The sequence below is a fragment of the Leopardus geoffroyi genome, chromosome X, assembly GCF_018350155.1.
Source record: "Leopardus geoffroyi isolate Oge1 chromosome X, O.geoffroyi_Oge1_pat1.0, whole genome shotgun sequence".
In the NCBI taxonomy this organism is placed as follows: Eukaryota; Metazoa; Chordata; class Mammalia; order Carnivora; family Felidae; genus Leopardus; species Leopardus geoffroyi.
In genome coordinates, this window is record NC_059343.1 from 8,157,113 (window position 1) to 8,181,994 (window position 24,882).

The 24,882-nt window shown below is 44.0% G+C and overlaps 1 protein-coding gene across 4 annotated transcripts in view; it reads right to left on the bottom strand.

The window, feature by feature from the left end:
* Window positions 1-24,882, bottom strand: part of ARHGAP6 (Rho GTPase activating protein 6) — a 453,678-nt gene that overhangs the window by 39,181 nt on the left and 389,615 nt on the right. For all 4 annotated transcript variants that reach the window (XM_045472356.1, XM_045472357.1, XM_045472358.1 and 1 more), the window contains exons 3-6: window positions 16,651-16,722; window positions 9,410-9,666; window positions 7,288-7,483; window positions 2,096-2,151 (exon numbers count right to left, since the gene is read on the bottom strand). In XM_045472356.1, coding sequence (XP_045328312.1) covers window positions 2,096-2,151; window positions 7,288-7,483; window positions 9,410-9,666; window positions 16,651-16,722 — 581 coding nt within the window. The remainder of the gene's footprint in view (window positions 1-2,095; window positions 2,152-7,287; window positions 7,484-9,409; window positions 9,667-16,650; window positions 16,723-24,882) is intronic.

The following is a 24,882-nucleotide window of genomic DNA, read 5'->3' on the forward strand; positions in this document are numbered from 1 at the left end:
TACAGAAGTACTCAACAAGAAAGCATGGGTTTTTTTTTTCTTGCAAACAACAAAATGAAAAAACCCTCATAAGCCGTTTGTGACTAAGGCTTGAAAGATGACAATTACTAAACAAAATGTGCCTTAGGGATGTCAGAGTAGCCTTATTAACAATTCCCAAAGGGATTTCCTGCCTTCATCATTATACTCGGTTTATTAGCATTTACAACAACAGGAAAACCCAATAGCGAGAGGAAGGGAGTCATAACCCTACACCCTACTTCCATGACCGACAGCCTAACTTCCCTTATGTACCGTTTCCTCCTGTGGAAACAATTATGTGAGTTCGTGAATCACCTCTATGCAGTGAGCTTCCATAAGAATCTATTTGTTCAATCATTCATTCATCCGTTCAATTTCCCGTGTACCAGGCCTCGGTACAGGCTCTCAAAGCCCGGTAGGGAATAAAGAGGCAACGTCCTTTTCCACCCTCAGCTCTCAGACTGATACAGAGTCTGGCGATAAACTGGTAATCCCCCAAATGATTAATTAGCTCTTAATATTGTGACAACCGTTCTCAGTAAAAAATGCAGGGCGCTAAGACGTGATGTTCAAAATAAAATGCGGAGTTCAGGCATATTTCACACTAGAATCTAAGTCTAAATAACCACAATTTTATTGTTATTGGATAATCCTTAAATGAATCTCCCTGCAGAGGTTTTTCCCCTTTGATGGATCCAGATAGAACTGAGGAACCATCTCTGACAACAGCCTCCTCTCCACCTGAGCAGAACGCGCGTTAGTGTCCCGAATTGCTCGAGTCCAGCCAAGTTGTCATTAGTGCGCGGCAGGATGCCAGAACGACAAAGGCTTCCACTGGTATCACTCCTACTTGCGATCATTTAAACACGTCACGTTTCCTTCCTGAGCGCACACACGTGCAGAAAGAACGGACCTCGGAAAGAGCTTAATCCAAATTGTGTGATCTTGGGTTTAACACCGATCTTGAATTGAGCACGGATCAAACTGTGTGATCTTGAATTAAGTTTCTTAGTCTCTCTAAGCCTCAAAGGAAGTGGGTGAAGGAAGGGGCTACTCTCAGAGCTGGTGGGTGGAGTCAATAAGGTAATGTTTTGAAAGTGTTCTCCAGGTCCGCATAGGTGAGCGGCCCCAAAATGTTACTCTACCATCTTCCTTCCTGCAAGTCCTGTTGTGAAATGTTAAATGCTGTTCAATAGTCTCTAGTGTGACTATGGAAAATAAAGACAATACTCCTTTCGGAAGCCCCTTTTGTTTTGACAAAAGAAAGAGGCATTTATTTCAGTTAGTTTTATTAATATGAACAAATATTTCTTCGGCTTCATCAACTAAAAACTATTTTCCGTTGCCTCCATTTCTGAGTTGCTGAGTTCCTTCTTTCTGTCGGAACCAAGAGAGGAGACTTAACATTTTAATTTTCTCTTGGCCAACAAATGAATTATGTTTTCAAAGGATGGCTTTCGCCTCTTTGGGAAGCCATCAGGAGCACAAATACCTTCCTGATCATAGGCATCGATTCCTGACGGTCTAGGTATCAAACTTCTGTTGGGGGAATGTGGCACAGCGCTGAAGGAAACCAAGGGGTGCGTGCGGTCCCCACGTGCAAAATGAATTGGGGATCGAGGGTTTCACGGAAACTTACTAAGAATTGTTTATTTTTGAGAAGGTACAACGATCAAAAATAGCATCTTATATGAAGAGAATGTCAATGGCATTATTCATATTGCATTTTAGTAAAAACAAGTGCTATACAAGAGTCTTCTGCTTATTATCACTTACTGTTTAGGTGCTCTCTGGATCTCCTGCTTTTATCATTTCCACAAGATGTTTATGAATTAGTTTTGTTTGGCTGTATGTGCCATGGACACATCCAAATGTTTTGCTTTCAAGTGTTTGAGCCTCACTCTATCACAACCTTTCTGAGCCTTTTACCTCTTGGGAGTCAATTATACTCTAATTGGTGGGAGGATACCGCAGAGATATTGAGAAATGAATTTGCATACGCTTGAACTTTGCATGAGGTAATTCATTTGAAAGTCATGTGAAACGCACAACGCGGTCTTTCCTTTTCACTTACTTGTCTCACTCTCTTTTTTGAGCTTCCAACTCGGAATATCCCCACTGTCTGGAGGCCTGCAAAGAAGCAAAGAAAATCAACAGTCTGGTTTTACGCTCGAAACTATGGAGGAAATCACCGTAGACCCAGAATAGGATGCCAGCACCCAGCTGCAACTCGCAGAGCAGTAACAGCACAATCGCATGCACTAACGGTTCTTCATCCCACTCTATGGTCTGCAGGCACCTCCAGCTTAACTCTGCAGGCACCAGGGGCGTGTCATGTTAAACGTTTGTGTGATGAAAAATTTGTCACGTGATAGTGTGTATTTCCACATCTTCTCCATATGAAAAAAGTAACCTTTTCTTTGTTATTTGGAATGATTAAACATAAATTCTATACGAATTTTTAGCTCTCCCTCAGTTGTAAAACTAGATATTTCTTGTTTCACTGATTATAATGAACACAAGCACTTATCAACGAAAATCTAGAAAGTGCAGAAAAAGGTAAAAGGTAATGTACTTTTCAAAATAACGGATGCAGAAATAGCCACAATGAATATTTTGGTTTATTTCTGTCCAGCCTTTACTCGGTGTGTGCGTGCGTGCGCGTGTGTGTTCTTTTTACATAGCTGAGCCAGAGTTTTTGTCGCTTCAGGTTTGATTCTGGGGGGCAGGAGTACTCCCTAAGAAGTATCATGTACTTCAGGGGCACAGAATGCCTGAACAGCTCTCCTTTTCCTATGCAAGCCATTAATCATCAGCACTGCTGATCACCATCTCCATTTATTTTTTTTTCATTGGTGGCTCATTTTCTCTTCATTTGGGATCATCAGTTATGAGGGCGATGGTGGGTTCGGAGCTGCCAATGGACATTTTGCAGCCACGTGAAGAGAGTAGGTCTGAGAGGAAAGCCACCAAACAGGCTCGTGCTCTCATGCCATCATTTGATTCCTGGATCCAGTTGTGCCTGAATTTAGATACAATACTGAGAATTCCATATGTAAATAGGATTGGGGGCGGGGGGGTGGTGGTGCTTTGCCTGATCGAGTTTTATCTGGGTTCCTCTCTCTTGCCACTGAAAAGGTTCTGACTAGTACAACGTATAATTACACTGGAAAGAATTTCAATCTTTATAACATTATTTCTTTCATCCAGAACCAAAGTAAACATCTTAATTTGTTTAAGTCACGTTTTAGATTTGTTGGTAGAGCTTTGCCGTTTTCTTTACAGAACGTTCTTGGCTCCTTATTACAGATATTCTGGGTATATTTTTGGTATTAGTATGAGTGAATTATTTTATTGTGATGGTATCTAACTGATTATTGCTCTTACATAGGAAATGGGTATCTTTTTGTAGACATATTTTATGGTCTTGCCACATTATGCATTAGGTATAAGCCCTTTTTGGTTGGTTTTCCAGGGTTTTTTAGTTAGAAGAGATAACATCTATAATTACAAATCCATTTATAAATATAATTATGAATCCATACATCCCATTTATCAGTTCTATACCTTATAAATGGTATCCTGAATTTCCAGACTAATTCGAGAGAATCATGGTGAGAGGCTAATTATTGCTGATTTGCATCATCACATCTTTGTGGCCTTGGTGGGATTTTGCTCTGCATCGGTTTGCAAAAGACTCCTGTACCTTCTTTGTCGCTTCTGTCGGTGTGTCTGCCTCCTAAGTGAGTCCAACCCCTAGCTTAATTTATTGTTTCTACCTCTCTATGAGCTTAAAAACAGGGTAATTGAGCTATTTAGAATCACTCCAGAATTAAATTTCACATCTGCAAAAGGAGTATAAGTATCCACCTGAAAAGTTATGCAACGATTCAATTAATTAATGCATATAAAGGGCTTAGAATCATATCTGGCATCTGCCATTATAAAGAGAGAAACAGACCCTGATTGAATGGAATGAGTCTCCTTTGTGCAAAATAGAAAACCTTAATATAATAGCAGGTGTTAGCAAATGTTCGTTTTGGCTGCATTTGCTCTCTGATTTTTTGATGGTTTGTGAATAGCTGAAATTTCTACAGAAATATCACATAAGGGCATTTTCTACACAAGCGGGACTACTCATTTGGTTGAATCCCTCCAGACTCTTCAGAAATGCCCATTTCCATGACATTATTTCCTCAATTATAGTACTTTTTCACTCAGCAAAAATGACTGTAATTTTAAAAAATGACTAGTTACTGATCAAGTGCCAGAATTCCTATGTATCTCAATTGATTATAATCTGATTTAAGTTTCTAAAATATTTGTTTGTTTGCTTATTTATCGGTAGAGCAAATGGCAGCTTGCAGGCAGTCAATGCCATTCTCTGACACAAGCTATGCCGTGACTCTCCTTCAGAGAAAACATACAGTCTAGGCATTTAGTAACCCCGACTTAAGGTAGTCACTGAAAAAACAGGTGTACGTCAAAAAAGGCATAGATCTGGCAAAGGACCGTGACTTTGCTGGGGCCTGTCCCAGAAATCGACATGATCACCTTTCTCTCCTTTTCATCAGGAACTAGAATGGAAACTTGACCCAGAGCACCTGGACCTCAGGCTTAGGAAGCATCAAGTCAAGAGGGCAGGCATGATAAGCCTCAAAATCAGCCCAAATCCCAGAAAGGTAATAGAACTTGAGTCTCCATTATACTGTCTGTGTTTTTGTTGTTGTCATTGTTTTGAAAGCTGTGCTTCTGGGAAATTGAGGATGCTTAGGGAATTCTTTTTTTTTTTTTTTTGATATGAAATTTATTGTCAAATTGGTTTCCATACAGCCCCAACAGGTGACCTCCTCAATGCCCATCACCCACTTTCCCCTCCCCCCCAGCCCCCATCAACCCTCAGTTTATTCTCAGTATTTAAGAGTCTCTTATGGTTTGCCTCCTTCCCTCTCTGTAACTTTTTTTTCCCCCTTCTCCTCCCCCCTGGTCTTCTGTTGGGTTTCTCAGGATCCACATATGAGTGAAAACACATGGTATCTGTCTTTCTCTGACTGACTTATTTCACTTAGCATAATACCTTCCAGTTCCATCCATGTTGTTGCAAATGGCCAGATTTCATTCTTTCTCATTGTCAAGTAGTATTCCATTGTGTATATAAACCACAATTTCTTTATCCATTCGTCAGTCGATGGACATTTAGGCTCTTTCCATAATTTGGCTATTGTTGAAAGCGCTGTTATAAACATTGGGGTACAAGTGCCCCTATGCATCAGCACTCCTGTATCCCCTGGGTAAATTCCTAGCAGTGCTATTGCTGGGTCATAGGGTAGGTCTATTTTTAATTTTTTGAGGAACCTCCACACTGTTTTCCAGAGCGGCTGCACCAGTTTGCATTTCCACCAACAGTGCAAGAGGGTTCCCGTTTCTCCACATCCTCGCCAGCATCTATAGTCTCCTGATTTGTTCATTTTAGCCACTCTGACCGGCGTGAGGTGGTATCTCAGTGTGGTTTTGATTTGTATTTCCCCGATGAGGAGTGACGCCTGAGCATATAGTATAGAGAGCATCTGGGCGCAAGGGCAAGGGTGGCGCACACAGACATGGATGGAGTCAAGGTCATTGTCCAAGCCCAATTTCAGAGGGAATGAAAAGATCTTTGACAAAAGTTTATAAGGCTAAAGTGGATCATACTCTCTGCTACCCATTTCCCAAACTGGCAGATAGAGTCTTATGAAAGAATTGTTTTTATGGTTTGCTCTTTTTTTCATTGGTTTTAAGGGACCAAGATTAATATCCATTTGCATCTGAACACGTCTCTTTTCTGGAGCTAAACACCATGGAAACCAGAAACGGAATCAGGGCCTTGAGAGATCACCCAGGATAATCTTGTCTCTTTTAGGCCCTACGCTGCATGTTAACTATTCCAAAAAAGGAAGCATTGTCCAGTTTTTTAGTAAGCTTAAAGGAAAGGCTATTTTTCAAATTATAAATCATGACAATTTATTTTAAAAAACAAAATAGAAAAACAAAGTTTTCTTTCTTCCACACAAGCAGTTACTCAACCTGGCACTAGATGTTAAATGATTGGAGTACAATTCTCACTTAGGTCTCTTTAAAATGCTTACAGTTCACTCTCGATGCTTTTTACAGGTGAAAACTATAATTATAAAAGTATGAGTCGCTTTTTCTACCTCCTAGTGAAATTTTGGTTGAATTTGCATATTTGCTGTACTGAATTCTTTAGTTGCTAAGCTATTTTTAAAAATAATTCCATGCAAGTAATATTTATTGGACACCTACATTGTATTAACCGTGATAGTAAGTGCTGGGAATTCAAAATGACTAAGAAATTTTCCTTGACCTCCAGCTTACCTTCCCAGGAGAAGAGGCATACGGACACACACACACACACACACGTACATATAAAAATTCTGTATAGACAAAGAAAGCTTCAATATGTATCAGTTTTTTAAGTCATCCATATGTTACCTAGTGATTAAGACATTTAGAAATCCCCTTAATAATTCTTTTATAAAGTCCCAGTTTTACTGGAAACAATCAACTTATCTCATGTCCACAAAACGCACGCGAACACTTATAGGAAACACATTCAGATTATGGAGATGGCAGTTCAATGGGCCATAAGCCTACATTTCAGAAAAATTTTTGAAGAAGGCTCTATTATTTTTAAGTCAACATATTACCTGGAGTTGAGTTGCCAAAAGGGTCATTGTGAAGGATTTGAAGTGGACATCTTCCCACAAAAACACAAATAGCCATAGAGAAAGCTGTTGCCAAAAACCATGTATTTTCTATTCATTTAAGGAATGGTTTGCAAATCTTTTTGTTTGTTTGTTTCTTTGTTTGCTTGTTTGAAGCTGGACTCTTATTTTTTTTTTTTTTAAGGAAGCCTTGTTAGTAACCTCGATGCATGAAAAACATAAAAGTGGCTGTGCTCTGTTTGAAGGGAGGCTTGGGGACAGACCCAGCCCAACAGATCTTGGCCTCCCCTAAGATACTTGGCCTCCAGGTTCACTTCTGAGGACCACTGGGCATTGGGCGGCCTCAACACTGTCAAGTTGATTTTTGTCCCCCACAACCTTGTTTAGCCCAGTACCCTTTTAGGCACACACTCAGATCTGTAAGGAAACGTCAGCCCAGGGTCTGATCAGACGACTAAAGCGCTGAACTTGGGCGCTTAAATCCATGATGCTTGAATAAATGAAAGTCTCTCATACATGATCACTGACAGACAAGTCTGCTTACCGTGTTTTTCTAGATGCTGACAGCAGCTGTCCACCAGCCTGGGGACCTGTCTGTAAATGGGATTCAGACTCAGTTTCTTATCTCTGGCTTTCTCTTTTTTACTATGAGCCTCGGCAGGCAAGGAGAGTTGTAAAGCTTCTAGTAGTCGAGACTGACTGTCGTCAAGATCTGTGATAGAATCCACTGACATCGCACCCTGCAAATTATACACAGCCGTGAACAAAGAGTGCAGACGGGGAAAATGAAAACAGCTTCCCTCAGAGGCTCTCCAATAACGCTTTTGCCCATGACTGCCTGTCACACTTACAGGAGCGCCGCTTGGTTGAATCATGCTGTTTGTATATTAGACGGAAAGCAGCAAACACCTTTCGAAAAAGTTAGGAAACTATCACAACATAGGGCCAGGTAATGGCAGTCAAAATTTCGACACACAACATTTTCCAAATGGAAGACACTTCATGCCTTGGAACAAGAGAAGAATCACATACTCGATGAATGAGGTCAAGTGAGAGGAGCCTTGGGAGTAAAAAGAAGATCGCAACTATGACTCTAGGGGGTAGAGTTTTAAAACTGGATTCCATGGGATGGTCTTAGTGTTGTGTCCCCCCAGAAATGGCATAAAGGGCTTTATCAGGGAAGTGGTTCCCGGAGACGGCTGCAGGGGTGAGGAAATGAGAGCGGGAAGGGAGGGCGGTGGATGAGAAGCGCCACTAAGCCTATGACGAGCCTGGGGGCAGCTCGTGCCCCAGGCCCTGGGGACGACTGGGAGACCATGGAGGTCAAGCATCTCAGAGGTAACCATGCTAGGGAGCGAGTGAGCTGGGCTATTTATACCACAAGCCTCAAGAGTCATCAATTAAGGGCAACTCCCGGTAGGGGCAGGGAGGTGACGTTGACGTCTCGGCACTTGCAGCCTGTCATCTGCATGGGTGGGTGCCTCTGGCCATCAGAGAGAGCCTTTGGCGGAGATGGGGTGCTGGTGGGTGGGAGGAGGGCCGCCATGTTGGGAAGGGTGAGGGCTGAGCATAGGGGAGTAGCACACGAGCCACGTCGGTACAGCCCCCCGGCCTTCGATGAAGCACAGAGGAAGGAGTCCGCAGCCGGTGTCCCGGCAAGACCTGGACAGAGGAGAGGGCACCAGGCAGGCCCGTTGCCGGGGCCCCAGATTCCCCAAAAGTTCCAACGTGGAGCTCAGGTGTTACTGCCACCCAACATGCAATCCGAGAGACAGTGATAAAGCTGGAAGAACGACAATGGTGTCATTGCCTCATCGGTAAACGTAGCTGAAGCCTTGAGAACAGCAGAGGCCCAGGCACCCCCTTGATCTTGGAGAGGTCTCGAACGTGGATTTTAAGTGGGGAGTGCTGGGCTTTTACCGAGGGCAGCAGTGAGTGGCTGGGGGTGGCGCACGTTTGGGGTCTCCAGGCAAGAGGAAAAGGGGAGACCTCCCGGTGACCGGTGACCGAGGGAACTCTAGAGACGCTTATCAACGGACCCAGTCAATCACCAACCAGTTGGCCTGGACACTCAGCTTCCCTGGATCGAAACATGAAGTTTGAAGCCCCAAACAACAGCACAGTGCCTAGAACACAGCCGCCAATTAATAAATGGCACCCGGTTGTTACAGTACTGATTTGAGAGGACATATGTTCTCTCTCTCTATCTATATATGTATAGTGAAAAAAGTTCCATTGATGAAACAAAATCTCATTGTTTCTGAAGACTGGTAGCCAAGCCACTGGGCCAAGTGGGTTCCTGGACTAGAAGACCGAGAGAGTAACCAGAACACCTGGCCCTGCCCCCAAGCCCCACCGTCTCAAGGGCAAGTCCGGTAGTACAGCAGCAGATCACACTAGAGCACGGTCAACAGTGACACTGTGGAATGTTCAGGATCTCATGGGGCACATGGGTAACCAACGAGGGGCCCCCCACAGCTCTGAGAGGGGTCAGGAAAAGGCTCCGAGGGTGCGCCCGGTGCCCTACGGCCAGTGCAAATTGTCCCCGAATGGGGCCGTTGACAGATACCTGGACTACATTCCCAGTTTTCACATGAGCAAAGACTCCAAGAATAACGCTCTGGTTGTTTCAGCAGTGGTGTCAGAGAAAGCACCGGCCAACTCACCCTCCTCCTGGCCCGAGGAGCCGGTTCTGGGGTGTTCGGGGACGTTGACTCATTTGGGGTTTCCGAGGTGGAGCTGAGAGATGAGTTACTGCTTGAGAGTTCTTTGTTTTGTCTTTTATTTCCAAATGGGAGGAGGGAAGCCACGAAATCGGACGCGTCCTTTTGTTCGTCCCTCTGTGAGTCCTGCTTGAGTTTATAGGCCCGGTCATTTGCAATGACTTGGGATAAGGGCATTCCAAATGCCTGTGGGATGAATTCTGCAACCAAAAAACAAACATTCACTTTCAGCCATGACCGGACCAGGGAAGGCCCTCACTCGTGTTTTAGACCTAAGAGCAGACATATTCAAATGCCTGTTTCTCGAAGAACTGATTCATCAATCAAAATACAGAGGTGGCTTTTATATTTATCAGAGTGGCCAACATTTCTATTTCTATCAAGCAGGCCAGTATGGTTTTAGAAATCTAGGCCTCTAGTCTCCCCAACCCCCGCCCCGCCCCACCGCCGACATATCTCAAGTATGTTTTAAAGGCAAAAACTTTGGGGCGCCTGGGTGGCTCAGTCGGTTAAGTGACCGACTTCAGCTCAGGTCACGACCTCATGGTTTGTGGGTTCGAGCCCCCCGTCAGGCTCCGTGCTGACAGCTCGGAGCCTGGGGCCTGCTTCGGATTCTGTGTCTCCCTCTCTCTCTGCCCCTTCCCCGCTCGTGCCAAAAATAAATAAACATTAAAAAAAATTTAAAGGACCAGACCTTTTGTTAGCCTTACACTCCCCATCTTCGATTTATGGGTCTCCAGAGCCCGCGGAACATACAAGGCATGAAAAGGCTGCATGTATCCATTTACTCAGCAGGGAGTGTAAGGCTAACAAAAGGTCTGGTCCTTGCTCTTGAAGGATTCACAGTCGGGGAGGGGGTCAGATATGTAAATAGCTACAGAGGTGTGTCTGCCACGTGCTATAAAGCAGAGATGCATGGTAGCAAAGACTGAAGTTCAATTAAGTGGATCCACCTTGAGGTTCCCCGTAAACGAGCCAGTATGCGAAATGAGAACCCGAGAGGGGGCGGAACAGCTCGGGAGCAAGTCTTCTCTCTTCCCTTTGTGTTCCTTGTCCCCACATTCTGCCTCCAGTTGCTGGCTGGGGCTGTCACTCTTACGATCTATGCTCCAGCCATTCTGCTGGCCACACGCACAAGTGGGCTCTCATCGCTAACTGACCAGTGAAGGGCCCAGGATACAACGTGTTAAATCCTCTCGTAAGGACAATTTGGGGGGAAGGAGCATAATGCAGAGATCTACGGCTTTATTTGGAGATGTACACACAGTTGTTTTCTGGATCACGGTAGTAAATCCATATGTATACGTGTCTGTTGTAAGCACACTAATCCTTAGGGCTGGGCATTTTACTGGCAATATTTTAGATTTATGCTGAAAAGCATTAATAATTAAGTTAAATGCATTATTTCTTTTAGAGTCAAAATTACACCTCCTAGCAGCAGAATATTGGAGTCTGGGCTCTCCCTTGTTTTTATAACCCCTACGAATAAAACCAGAATGATCAAGAGAAAACAGTTGTAAGGCTTGTTTGTTCTTTGAAAGGAAAAGCTAACATTAAATCAGGTGGAAAGAGGCTTTGGAAGGTTTTCTTCCTTGATCTATGGCCAGTGATTTTTAACATCACTGGGCTAATGACCAAGTCTACATCAAAAGCAGAAATGGGGGGTGCCTAGGTGGCTCGGTGGGCTGAACGTGGGACTCTTGACTTCAGCTCAGGTCATGATCTCACAGTTTGTGAGTTCAAGCCCCACACCGAGATCCACACTGAAAGCTCGGAGCCTGCTTGGGATTCTCTCTCTCCCTCTCTCTCTGCCTCTCCCTTGCTTGCTCTCTCTCTCTCTCTCCTTTTTGAAATAAATAAATAAACAAAAAAAATTATCTAAAAAAAGCAGAAATGGTACTTGAGAAGCCTGCACCCTTGGTTCCATCAAAACATGAATCTGTTTTAAAGTGAAAAATCAGGGGTGCCTGGGTGGCGCAGTCGGTTAAGCGTCCGACTTCAGCCAGGTCACGATCTCGCGGTCCGTGAGTTCGAGCCCCACGTCGGGCTCTGGGCGATGGCTCAGAGCCTGGAGCCTGTTTCCAATTCTGTGTCTCCCTCTCTCTCTGCCCCTCCCCCGTTCATGCTCTCTCTCTGTCCCAAAAATAAATAAACGTTGAAAAAAAAAAATTTAAAGCAAAAAATCAAAACGTCACCATTTGGGGATTTTCAGAGGATGTTTACCATTCTCCATCATTCTCAACAAACTAGGTGGCATATGATAACACACAAAAAATTAGGCATGTTTTTGAGTGACTGATGTAGACAAGTGCAGCAAGACGCAATGCTCACTATTGATAAAAGGCCACCTCCACCAACTAGCAAAATTAGAAAGCAAAGGGGACAATACCAGACCACTGGCTGTGCACGCCAGGATTTATCGCGTAAATCAGCGCTGTCTTGTGTATGGGAATAATCAAACCGTCTTACTTCAAAACAACCAGGGAGGGGCGCCCGGGTGTCTCAGCTGGTCAAGTGGCCGACTTAGGCTCAGGTCAGGATCTCACAGCTTGTGAGTTCGAGCTCCGCACGGGGCTCTCTGCTGTCGGCACGGAGACTTCTTCGGATCCTCTGTCTCCTCTCTCTGCCCCTCCCCAGGTTGTTCTCTCTATCTCAAAGATGGGGCTACGGACTCCTCTCTTAGCCAGTTTTTCCACATAAGGAAAACCAACCAGACTCGTTTAGAGTTGCTGATATCCCTAGAAAAATGGTTTCCTTTGGTATCCATCGTTTTTAATGTCCAAACCTCTGTCACCCTGCTTGCAAATTGGAATAATTGAATACCAATTAAACAGATGGAATACAAGCCTCTCCATTTTTATTTCTCTTTTATTCTTGCTCAAGAGCTGATCCTCTAACAGAGTTTTATTTTTCCCTAACAGGCTTTCTTTCCTGGCTGAGTTTATTTATCCTCTCAGTGACAGAGTTTTAATGTAGTCTCTGGTCTCTTGTCGTTGTCTCTTGAGAACCCTTACAAGCTACAGTCTCTGGAAAATTCTAAGCAGGATTTTTGAATATTTCTGCTTCTCCAAATGTGGCTATTGTCAAATTGAGGACTCATCACAAATCTATTGAGCAAAACCTTCGTCGGGTGTAAATAAAATGTTGGGTGCACATGCTTGTCTGTGGATTCAAAACGCTTCTCTTAGGGGGGAAAACCCTAGAGACTCAGTGTTGATAGTGGCTAATGCAGCTGATAATAGGTTTTTAAAACCAGATGGACATTTCCCAAGACTCACTGTTCTGGGGCCAGGGACAGTGTGTGTCATGTTCTAATCTACAGTATGTGTTTGCTAGGAACACTGCCTTCCCTGCTGGGTTCGTTAGTAGCAACTGTGAACTCTCCCGCCCGGTGAACCTGGGCTCCCTACTGCCACTTCCGTATCTGTGCCTTCCCGCCATGTGGCAGAAACCTGCGTGTGCGAGGTTCCGCTTGCCTCCTGCTCATGGCTCTCTTCTATTGTCACTGACTTTGACTCGTGGTCAGACCCCTGATCTACCCTCACTCTTGGTGGCTTGGATGTCTACCTAAAGGGCCCATCTAATTCTCCGTCCTCACATCTCCTGACCTTCTCCTCTCCTCCAGATTCAGGCTTCCTCCCTCCACTCGTGTCCTACTCCCATCCCAAGTTCACGTGTTACGCTGCAGTGTGGCAATCTGTTTAAGCACACCATTAAGATGTCCCTTCTCCTTCATACGCTTTGATGGCGTCTCAATGTTCTCGGCATGCAGACCAAACATCGTGCTGGGGCCCACACGGTCCTGTGCAAGGTGGCCCCTTCTTACTCTGCCCTGCGACCCCCACCACTGCCCCCGCCCCGCCCTCTGGTTCTCTCAGTTCTGGCAACAGCACTCAAAGACAGCGTTTCGTGAGTTCTCTTCGCGAAGTTCCACGTGGCGATAACCGATACTTGATTTTTCTACTTGGCGTGATACCAGTTCGGCACAAAGAAAGGTGCCACGCCTAAATTATCGCCAGATTTTATATCCATAAATATACGGCATAATCTGAAAATATCCTGTGGAGAGGGGACCTGCCTCCCAGACTTAGGCCACCAAAAAACCTACTCCCCCTGTGCTCTGATTAGGAACCACATTCACTGGAACAAAGTAGCTATTTTAAAATCCTTTTCCCCCCAAATGATTTCTTTCTTGACACAAGAAAGAAACTTTCTGAAATTCTGAAACTTTAAAAAATGCTTTTGGGTTGCCAAGTAATTTAACTAAGAGAAATTAAGGACTGGGAAGCATTCTGTATGAAAATATGTTTTCCGACCCAGCATCAATCTTGAATTAGTTTCCATATGGAATTCAAAAGTCATATGGGCAGGAGGGACACAGCAGTGTCACACGATCTGCTGTGTTTCATGTCCAGGCAATTAAATAAAATGCAGGACGTAATTCATTCTGATTGAATCAATTAATCTAGCAGCATATCCAACACTTAATGAATCACTCTTTATTGGGAGAGCAATTCGATTCTAAAAAGCTGCCCCTATTTATTTTTAGATGACCTAACCCAAGAGGTCACTTAGAGTTTCCTGTTTTCCTTCTTTTACTCTTGGATTCAAATGATTATCATTTTCCACATGTGCAGCTGTTAGGAACCCCAATGTTAATATTCAAGTGGAAGAAAATCATGTGAACCATTACAACCATGTAATGACCTACGTGCTACCCCCTCACGCTCTGGTCCCCAGGTTGTTCAGAAAACATGCCATTTAATTAAGAGCTACTTTAAAAGAGAAAAAAAAAAACCCTCTTTTGCCACGAAGCCTAATATTTCTCCCTTTAGTTGGATGGGCGATGTGTCTTTTCTTTTCTTTTTTTTTAATATTTTTTTAAGTTTATTCATTTATTTTGAGAGAGACAGAGACAGCGCAAGTGGGGGAAGGGCAGAGAGAGAGAGAGGGAGAGAGAGAATCCCAAGCAGGCTAGCTGCCAGCGCAGAGCCCGACGTGGGGCTCGAACCCACGAAACCATGAGATCATGACCTGAGCTGAAACCAGGAGTCTGACGCTTCACCGACTGAGCCACCTAGGCGCCCTGATGTGTCTTTGGAGCACCAGGACTTGCCTTCCTTTTCCCAGCCAGCTCCCTGGGCAGCCTTATAGAACTCTGCCAAATTTTCACCGGGCCTATGTAATTCCTAAGTACGATTTGGTCTGCAAAATGTATAATGGCTCAGTACATATTGGTCAATTACTTCCCCCGGCCCTTCCTTTTCTGCTCATTCACATCCTTGCTTCCTGTTGTTCTGTAATGTAAGGAAGCACACACACATCTCCCTCTGTTGAGGGAACTCAGTCGTCTCCCGCAGAAAATGCTCATTCTGCTCAGTCTAGCCTGAATGGGCACTTGTGAAGAATCACCTGAAAGTCTGCATTCTGAGTATTCAAATCCTAGTATTCATATCATCATCCTAGAATAAACCAACTTTAAAGGTACACATTCCTAATGCAAGTCTGTGTGGTCCCATTAATTCACTTTATAAACACTGAGAATTACTCTAATCTAGTGAGGCAAAGAACAGAAGGAGCAAAACCTCTAGGTTAAAAAAGCTATCCTGGTTACTAACAGCCATTGAAAAATAAGGGTAAGAACATATGAACCGATTAAAAAGAACACAACTTATCAGACTGCGATAGGTAGCTGGACAAGAATTAAGGCCCTTTGCCCTGATTATACCAGCAGCAGATTCTGCTGTGACACGATGTGCCCTGGTGAGTACGCTAGTCAATATGGACCGGAATTCGCATGTTAGAAGCCGCACATTCGTAGTTTATAGAATCCCTCCTGTCCAGTTGCCCTTACAGACCGGTGGACTTATACTTTCTGGGGTGGGGGTCTGGGCACTGGGCATTTTAAAGGTTGCACACAGTTTTATTCTACTGTGCAGCCAGAGGTAGGGAATCACTCATATTTTCATCTCCTTTTCTCCAGCGTGAGGTAAACATTTGAAATGTCTGGAGACATCCTGGAGGGGGGCGGTGCTACTGGCATCTAGTGGTAGGGGCCAGAGATGCCGCTGAGCGTCTCACGCAACGAACAGGACAGCCTCCATAACAAAGAATTATCCAGCCTAAGACGTCAGTAGACCCAGGTTGAGAAATCCCGCTCTAAGGGAAGTAAAACATTGATTCTCCATTCTTTAGGACTTTTCACATCTCCTTTGAGTCCAAAGAACCAAATGTCGTGACACTTTAGGCACAGTTCAAGACATGGGTGTAGAGTCTGGGATCGAGGGTGTGGACTAGGTCTCGTCCCGTGCCGACCGCAAGGCATTCATTTTTATACCTTCAGTTTTACTGCCTTCCGTTTCTTTTCAAGCAGAAATTCAATCATTATAGAAAAGAACTCCGAGGTGAGACATATGGGTCTCCTCACTCAACACTCATTCATTGTGTCACATAAAATGGAAATACATTCATACGACGGCACTGTTCCGCGGTCATTTCATATGGGCCCATACAAACAAGCCACAGAAAGTTGTACTGTGCTAATGGGGCCCAGGTGCCCATTATGCAGGCTCAGTGAATATTAGTTAAAAATGACCACAAATACCTCTCAAAGAGTGGCTAATGTGTCGGCTCCCCAAATAGACACAGAAGGGACACAGAACAGTACGAAGACAGTCGACAATCCCCAAAACATATAGGGCAAAACATAAGCCTGCTGTGATCTAACACAGAAATGCGGAGAATGGCCCATCTCCAGTAGCTCATGAGGATGAGACTGTTTCTTTCCAGTAGTCATGGTAGGCAAATCCAAACTTTTTCTCATTCAACTAGCCCTGCCTAACTATCTGGCCTTGCCAGACAGCTGGTTAGCGTTAGAGATGCTGTCCATGGCTACTCAACCCAGGTTCTTCTTATGCGTTGCTGATTGGCCAGCATCATAATTGGAACCATAAACTTGGCCGAGGTCAAACTTTGCTCAAACCAGTTGAATTCATCAACTCAGTACAGGGCCACTCAAACACAAAAGAGTAGACCAAAACAGGCTTTAATGACATTCTCTTGTAGAAAGCCAGTTTACATAATAGAGTTGAACTGCATAAATCTATGCAATTCAAAAACCCCACCAAATTCAACCATTATGCTCCACGGAGGACGCATCCGCTGTGGTTCCTTCTGTCCTTTACCTCGGTCTTTGTTTTTCTCCTTTCCTAGTGAATCCAGTTTCTTTCTCAAAGATTTCTTTCTCTTCTGCCCATCTGCAAATATTAAAAGAATGACAAATTGTAAACACAAGCTATACGTGTGACATCTTACACTATCAGTGACTACATTTGAGCAAAAGCATGACTTCTTACTTACTTCACTTATAATTTGGCATTTTAAACAGAGTAATGGCTCTGAAAACACATGAAAATCCCTGACGCGGGCAGTACGCACAGCCAGAATCTTGATGTACGCTCCTCAATTTTGTTTCAATCATGGAAAGTACAGGAAACTTACCTCCTTCAGAATTAACTTAGTGGTGACACTTAGATATGTTTGCTATTACTATTACATGAGTGTCTTCCTATTCTTCACGTTTACGCAAACCAATGTCATCTGGAATCAAATGTCCAGGAGAGGAAAGTCAACAGTACATATTATTCTGACATTTATAAGCTGGTAGAGTGTAACTGGATAAGGAAATGAATCTAGAGGTCCAGAGAACTCAGACAAGCTATTGCTGCACCATCTACTAACTGTGTGACTGTGGACAAGTCTCATTGTCCTCCTCTGTAAAATGGGCATTTCATGGGGTTGCCGTGTGAACTAAATGAAACGACGCATCTAAAGGGCTTCAGGGGGACCCCGACACATGTGCATAAATTCAGCTCTACTTTCTTTTTGGTGCTTGCATCGTATTCCATAGCGTAGCTGTGCCATGATTTAATGAACCATTCCCCCACCCAGGGACACTTGGGTCATTTCTAATTTTTCGCTATAATCAGTAAGGCATAATATCCTTTTAGCGTCTTGTCCTCACAACAAATGTACTTGCACATCTGGCTCGCTCACCAAATAATAAAGATACCGCTCATATCAGTAGGCAGCTGCAGTCGGATTCCTGGGATGTCATGGCAAGAATGCATTTCGGGATTACGCAACCATCAATTTAACACGTGGGAGGTGCAAATTAGAAATCCGCACTGCCATCAAATAAGGGAAGTGTAGCCCGTGCCGTGAAGAACCTTATGTTTAAAAGGGGGATTATGAATTGTTTTCTTACAGGACACACTAAAAAGTGTAGTGCAGAGAGAGACTCAGACACTCTCCAATAAAATTTAAAAACAAGACTCTGATATCAGGAAAAGACAGCATGCACATTCTTAAACAGAAACGAGCGTTCCTGGGATCCTCTCGGGGCTACAGATGTTCCCAACTCCTTCTCTCTGAATTTTTGGAGGCAAAAGACATCACACAGTAGTCGACAGACACATCCGATCCATCCTCTTTCAAAAAGCAAAGAAATATTTCAAAAATGAGTCTCCTCCCACAAGATAGAAATAGTTCCTAAGAGTCTTTACCTTCGCGGTCGTGAGATTTGTATAGGGGAAATTTAAGTAAGTCAGTTGTAATGTGGTAGAGAGCCATCAGTCTCTTTCATTACAGGTATGTCCTTTTTTTTTAATTTTTTTTCAACGTTTTATTTATTTTTGGGACAGAGAGAGACAGAGCATGAACGGGGGAGGGGCAGAGAGAGAGGGAGACACAGAATCGGAAACAGGCTCCAGGCTCTGAGCCATCAGCCCAGAGCCCGACGCGGGGCTCGAACTCACGGACCGCGAGATCGTGACCTGGCTGAAGTCGGACGCTTAACCGACTGCGCTACCCAGGCGCCCCCAGGTATGTTCTTATCTCCAGTGTCTAAAAGATGATTAACGATATGGCCTCCCATAACTTATTATACTTGTACCACAATAAACATACTAACAACCCAAGATTCAAATCCATTCTCCAAACAGGCTTTTACTTTGTAACACTTTATTCACTAGTTCACATCACCACATGTATTTGACTGTAACAAGAGTATATGTCCTTAAAAAATTCTATCATTCCTTCATATTTTATTAGTTGACCCAGAAGAATAACTAAACCAGATAGTAAAGCTTAAGAGACTTGGTTTTTATAACCAGCGGGCAGATGCTAAAATTCAAGCAAGTTGTCAAAGAACCACAATACATATAGGATAGGGGACATTTTCTTTTAAGATAGAAGGAATTCCTTAAACTTCTTTTTAATTGGAAGATGTAAAATATGTAAAGATGTGTATAAATATAAATACACAGTTTAAATAATATTGAGGAGGCCAACTCCCACACAACCAACAGTCAAGTTCAGTGGTAGACTATTCCCTGTACCCAAGTCTCCTGTGTGCCTACCTCCCCCTCACCCAGGGTAATCATTGCTCTGATCAATCATCTAATAATCTATATCTAATAATAATAATAATCTAATAATCATCTGCTTTTCTTTACAGTTTTACTATGTATCCATTTATAAAGAATATAGTTCCTTTTTCCTGCTTTCGACTTCACACAGATGGAATCACGCTCTAAGTATTCTTTCTTGCCTCATTTATTTCATTTATCGACATTTCTGAAATTCATCCTGTTGAGGCAGGTGGCTGTAGGTCACTCCTTTTGATTCCTGTACACTGTCTTCTGGTATGAATATACCATGGTTAATTTCCCCCATTGAACTATTGATGGAGATTTGAGTTGTTTCTAGCTTGGGACTGTCGGGAACAGTGTTTTTGAAAAATTCTGTGCATGTCTTCCTATGTACATGTCCAAGAATCACTCTGTGGTCCTTTGAGTGTGGTTCTAGGACCACTGGCATCAATACCGCCCCGGGAAATTGGAACTTGTTAGAGCTGCAAAGTTTATGGTCCCATCCCCAAAACTAGTGACTCGGGAACTCTGGGGTGGGACCCAGCAGTATGTGCTTTAACATACACTCCAGGGGGGTTATTCTGGTTCTCACTGAAATCTAAGCACCACTGTTCTAGGGTAGATATGTACAAGCTGCATTGCCGGGTCAGCACGTATGCAGTCTTAGGCTTTACTCCCGAACATCGAACACTTTCCCTGTCGTTCTGCTAATTGCTATTCGCACCAGCATGAGAGTTTACAGAGTCCCACAAGGATAACATGTACTTCAAACTCCAAAATTCCAAACAATATCTTGAAGCCTCCTGATAGGAAAAAAAAATATGTGATCTTTGTGAATAGTGACCTATGATTAAAAAAATGCTTAGCTAGGGGGTACCTGTGTAGCCTTGGCTCTAGTGACATTTGGGGCCAGAGAGCTCTTGACTGTGAGGAACTGCCCTGTGCACAGTAGGATATCTAGCAGCATCCCTGGCCTCGGTTTACTAGATGCCAGAACACCCACCCATTCCCTGTTGTGACGACCGATAATGTCTCTGGACATCGCCAAATGTCCCACGGGGGCAGAATCACTCCGGTTAAGAAGCACTGGTCTGTGTGTAACTCTACCTAGAGAGCAGCTGTGGGCTTGGACCATGTGACACATTCACATTTTCCCACTTGTCACAATGCCCAGGTTACACCCGGTGTCAGCTTCTGTTTCAGACAGAAGAATATAAAAATGTTTATAAATCGTTGAGCTTTTACGTATCAGGCTGAATAACAATTTCTTTCAGTTTCTAAAGAATGTGAGTCTGCCTATAGCTATGTTTCTACCAGATTCCTGACTACATGTGGGGGAATAAAGCAGGTTCTGTGAATAAGCAGCCTTCTATGTCTTCATATGAAGTGTCTTGTCCTCATTTAGATCAGATGTAGAAGGATGTTCGACAGTGAACAGCTGTATGAATAGATGGTGGATGGATGAAGAGACCTCCTGGCTAGTCCACCCCTGGCCAGAGCAAGGATTCAGAAAGAAATTGTGCAAAGACAGGTTTCTCAGCAAATGGAGCTGTTCAGCAATGGAATGAGCTCCCTCAAAAAAACCCAAAAGGCACCTTTCACTGTGGCCCTCCATCCCGTTTGCTCCCGCTGTCTTGCATCCCTCACTCTGGGGGAAGCCACATGACAAGTAACCCTATGCAGAGGGCCACGTGGTAGGGAACTGGCGTCTCCAGCCAGCAGCCATGTGAGTGGGCCCAGACCCTGATCCTCCTGCCCCAGTCAAGCCTTCAGATGGTTGCACTCCCAGTGGAGCTTGGGGGCAAACCTCATGAACCAGAACCTGAACCAGAACAACCACACTGGGATATTTCCAGAAACCCTGTGAGATAGGAAATATTTGTTAGTTTTTTTTTTTTTTAATTTTTTTTTCAACGTTTATTTATTTTTGGGACAGAGAGAGACAGAGCATGAACGGGGGAGGGGCAGAGAGAGAGGGAGACACAGAATCGGAAACAGGCTCCAGGCTCTGAGCCATCAGCCCAGAGCCCGACGCGGGGCTCGAACTCACGGACCGCGAGATCGTGACCTGGCTGAAGTCGGACGCTTAACCGACTGCACCACCCAGGCGCCCCTGTTAGTTTTAAAAAAAGGGGAGAAAAGAAAAAAAAATATGCCCAGCTAAATGCATGCGGTATCCTAGATGGGATCTTGGGTCGGAAAAAGGATATTAGTGGGGAAACTGGTGAAATCTGAACAAAGTCTGTAGTTTGGCTGATAGCAATGGACCGATGTTGGTTTCCTCGTTGTGATAAGCATGCCAAGGTTACATAAGATGTTATCATTAGGGGAGATTGGCTGAGGGGCATAAGGGAACTCTGTGTTATCTTTATAACTTTTCTATAAATCTAAAATTATTCTAAAACAAAGTTGTTGCTTTTTAAATTTTTTAATGTTCATTTTTAAAAAAAATGTAAAAAATATTTACTTATTTTTGAGAAAGAGAGAGAGAAGAGAGAGGGACAGAGACAGAGATAGGGTATGCGCAGGGGAGGGGCAGAGAGAGAGAGAGAGAGAGAGAGAGAGGGAGGCACAGAAGCCCAAGCAGGCTCCAGGCTCTGAGCTGTCGGCACAGAGCCCGACGCAGGGCTCGAACCCACGAACTGCGAGATCATGACCTGAGCCAAAGCCAGACACCTTGTCAAGCATGTTGTTTTTTTAAAAAGCCCTTTCTCCCACGTCCTGGACATATTCAGGCAAAAGGTTGAAACCTCATTTGTCAAGCACGTGAGAAGGTAGAGGCTTACACGGCTCTCCGAAGCGCTTTGAAACATACAGACTTGGGAGCGCAACTCTATGGCAAGAGGTGACTCACGAGCCAGAGTTTCTGACCTGGCTGAAACTACTGGGATAATCTTCCTATTCACACGTCCCTGGTCTGAAGGAAAACATGTGTGTTAGGTCAATATAAAGCATCAGTTATATCTGCCTTTCTGGCGTACCATGTTTTCTGGAAAAGGAGTGGACAGATGAGAGGCTTGACCAGATTTATTTTTATGGCCCCAGTGACGTTTTCATAGGTGGCTGATTAGATTGTCTTATGATACTGCCTATTTCTTAGGTTCCCTAAATCCCTCTTCGGCGTAAGTTATCTAGACTCGGTGCTTGACGTTTGCATCCAAGAACACTGATCAGTGTATCAATCTGTTTGCTTTTTAAGTTCCCATGCCTGTTCTGATCAACCAAAATACGGTTTTTAAATTATATGTACGAATGTGGAGAAGGCGAGCTATACAATCTGTGCATGTCTTATAAAAATGTTTGCTAAAACTATATCCTTCACTAAAACTCAAATTCATCCTTTGGTCTCATCCTTCCCCTCTTGAGGGCTCTCAAGCCACAGACCTCCCAACACTAAGGCAAGAGAAAGACTAAACCAGATACTTTATTTCTAGTTTGGGACAGGAGGTCTGTCAAAGAAGTTGTAATATTATTAACAGCCCCAGGGGCGCCCGGGTGGTTCAGTCGGCTAAGCGTCCGACTTCAGCTCAGGTCACGATCTCGCAGTTCGTGGGTTTGAGCCCCGCATCGGGCTCTGTGCTGACAGCTCAGAGCCTGGAGCCTGCTTGGGATCCTGTGTCTCCCTCTCTCTCTGCCCCTCCCCCGCTCATACTCTGTCTCTCTCTGCCTCAAAAATAAACATTAAAAATTTTTTTTAAAATATTAACAGCCCCTGGCACTTGAGGGCCATTCATCGAGCCCACACTCTGTGTCTAGTGCTTTCCAATGGTTAATGTCAGCGGTGTAAGTTATTTTGGTAAGTGAACGCGGAAAACACAGTGGAACTGATGAGAGCTGGGCCACCAGAACCCCAAAATCACACCCCGGGAAAAGTCAGCTGGGCATTGGAGACAGTCCCTGCCATTGCTCAGTAACGATGCTCATTAGAATGGATTCAGAATAGCCCCTGCTACTTTGAGTTGCCATTCAAAGTCCATCCTGAGAAATGGAAGGGAGGGCAGCCCTGACAAAAGGGGGTGGGGGGAGTAGTTAGCAGGAAAGCGGCTACCTCTGCCTCTTGGCAGGAAATGTGGCAGCAAGTCCAGGATAGGGGACCCAATGGGACCAGTGCAATGCTCCATCCAGTCTGAGAGCTGAACTAGGCTTAGCCCCAGAGGATTAGGAAAAGAGCCAAAGCAGCAATCTGGCCTCTGTTCGCAAACAAGTGCTCTCTGTCCGGGGATGTTGCACCACAGAACGTGACGAATCTCCTTGGCTTCAGACTTTATTTACACTCTAATGGTTATCTGTTTAAACGGCATCTTCCCCCCAGAAAGTGGTCTCATCCCCCATACTCTGACCCATCCCTGCTCTGTCCACCCCTCCATCCAACGCTGACGAAGCACACGTTGTAGGGGAGACCGAGCTAGGCACTATGACCCCAGGTGAATGAACGCCATCTCTGCCTTTGAGAAACTCAGAGTTCAGTGCCAAAGACAGACACATGGTAACTGCATGAAAGGAAAATGAAGAAAAGCCGCGGTGGGGGCATTTAGCAGGCGAGAGGTCCGAAGCGAGAAGGCAGTCTCCAGCGCTTCGGAAGGCTAATGTTTGCTTGCGTTCAGTCTTAAAGGACGAAGCGACGCTTCGCAGGGGCCTTTGAATTGTGGTGGGGGTTTCCTCCCAATAGATCACATGGCGACTGTTTAGTCTAGGAGATCCTTTCTCATCATACACCTGCCAATGTTTTATTCCTAGTAATCCAACCCTTTCTCAAGCAAAAATTCTGTTGGTGAGAAAAGATGAGAGAATTGCTAATTCAGGAGTGAAATGACAGTTTCTTAGGTGGGAACTAGGGCTTAAGAGAGTGACAAATAAGAATCTGGAAGAAAACAATCTACATAGAAAAAGCGGAAAACAACGCACTCAAGCCCAAACCGGTCCCACTGTTCAGTCAGCTTTGGATCTCACTACATATATATTTTTTCATGTTATTTTCAAGAAACCTTCCATTCTATAGCCTCTCAGTAATTTAATCAAACCTATAGGTTCTTCCATTGACCTTGATGGAAATAGGAGGCAGGCAGAAACAGGGTGATTGAGTCATCTTGCTTGGTATAAACCTCGATGAATTAAACATTGTTTCTTTATCCTTCAGGCACCTTGTGCATTAGATTTTCTTAAGATCTGTTTCCAAAGTGTCTATTTCTCAGGGAAGAAAATATTTATGGCATTCTTAAGCAATACAGATGCCTCTCCTTGGGGCCAAGGCTCCCCAAAGTACTTGTGAAATGTACCAGTCCTCACAGTTTACATGTGGAAGTGGTGGTGAAATGATCAAAGCTGCGGTCAGAAAATGAGAACATTCTGTGAATCTCTCACTGTTGTAAAGGGAGGCAGCTCTTGGGGGTCACCATGCTTCCAGGTAAATGCTAAGAGACCTTTTCCATTTCATGTCAATTATTTTGGCAACGTAATAACTGGTCATGATCAAATGATGCCCCAGAAGGATCTTTTACTTGCTGTCATTTTTTTCCATATTCAAATGTTACGAGTAAAGAAAAAAAAAAAAAAAAGCTATAAGCTCATGTTCCAAAGGGGCAGCCTGGGCAATTAAACTCCAAATTACAGAAGTTTCGTCATTAGTCGATTTAAAGCGAAAGCCTGTAGTTTGAGTTGAAAAGGTAGATAGAGTCAGACAAGGCTATCGACACACGGTATGATTTTTGACCTGTGTAAGAGTCCGTTATTATTTACTTTCTTTTCGCAGATACTGTTTTATAGTGAACAAGTAAGAAGGGAATCAAATGTCTTTACCTCTTTGGTTAGATTTATTCCTAGGTGTTTTATGGTTTTTGGTGGGAATCAAATATCTTTAAACCATAAACTTGAAGCCTTGGGAACTCTTCCAAATCTCTGCCAGTAGCTCTCTGAAAACAGCTCTTACAGATTCAATAACTGGATAAATGATGGAATTAGATGAAAACTATTAGGCTCTTCATCCTT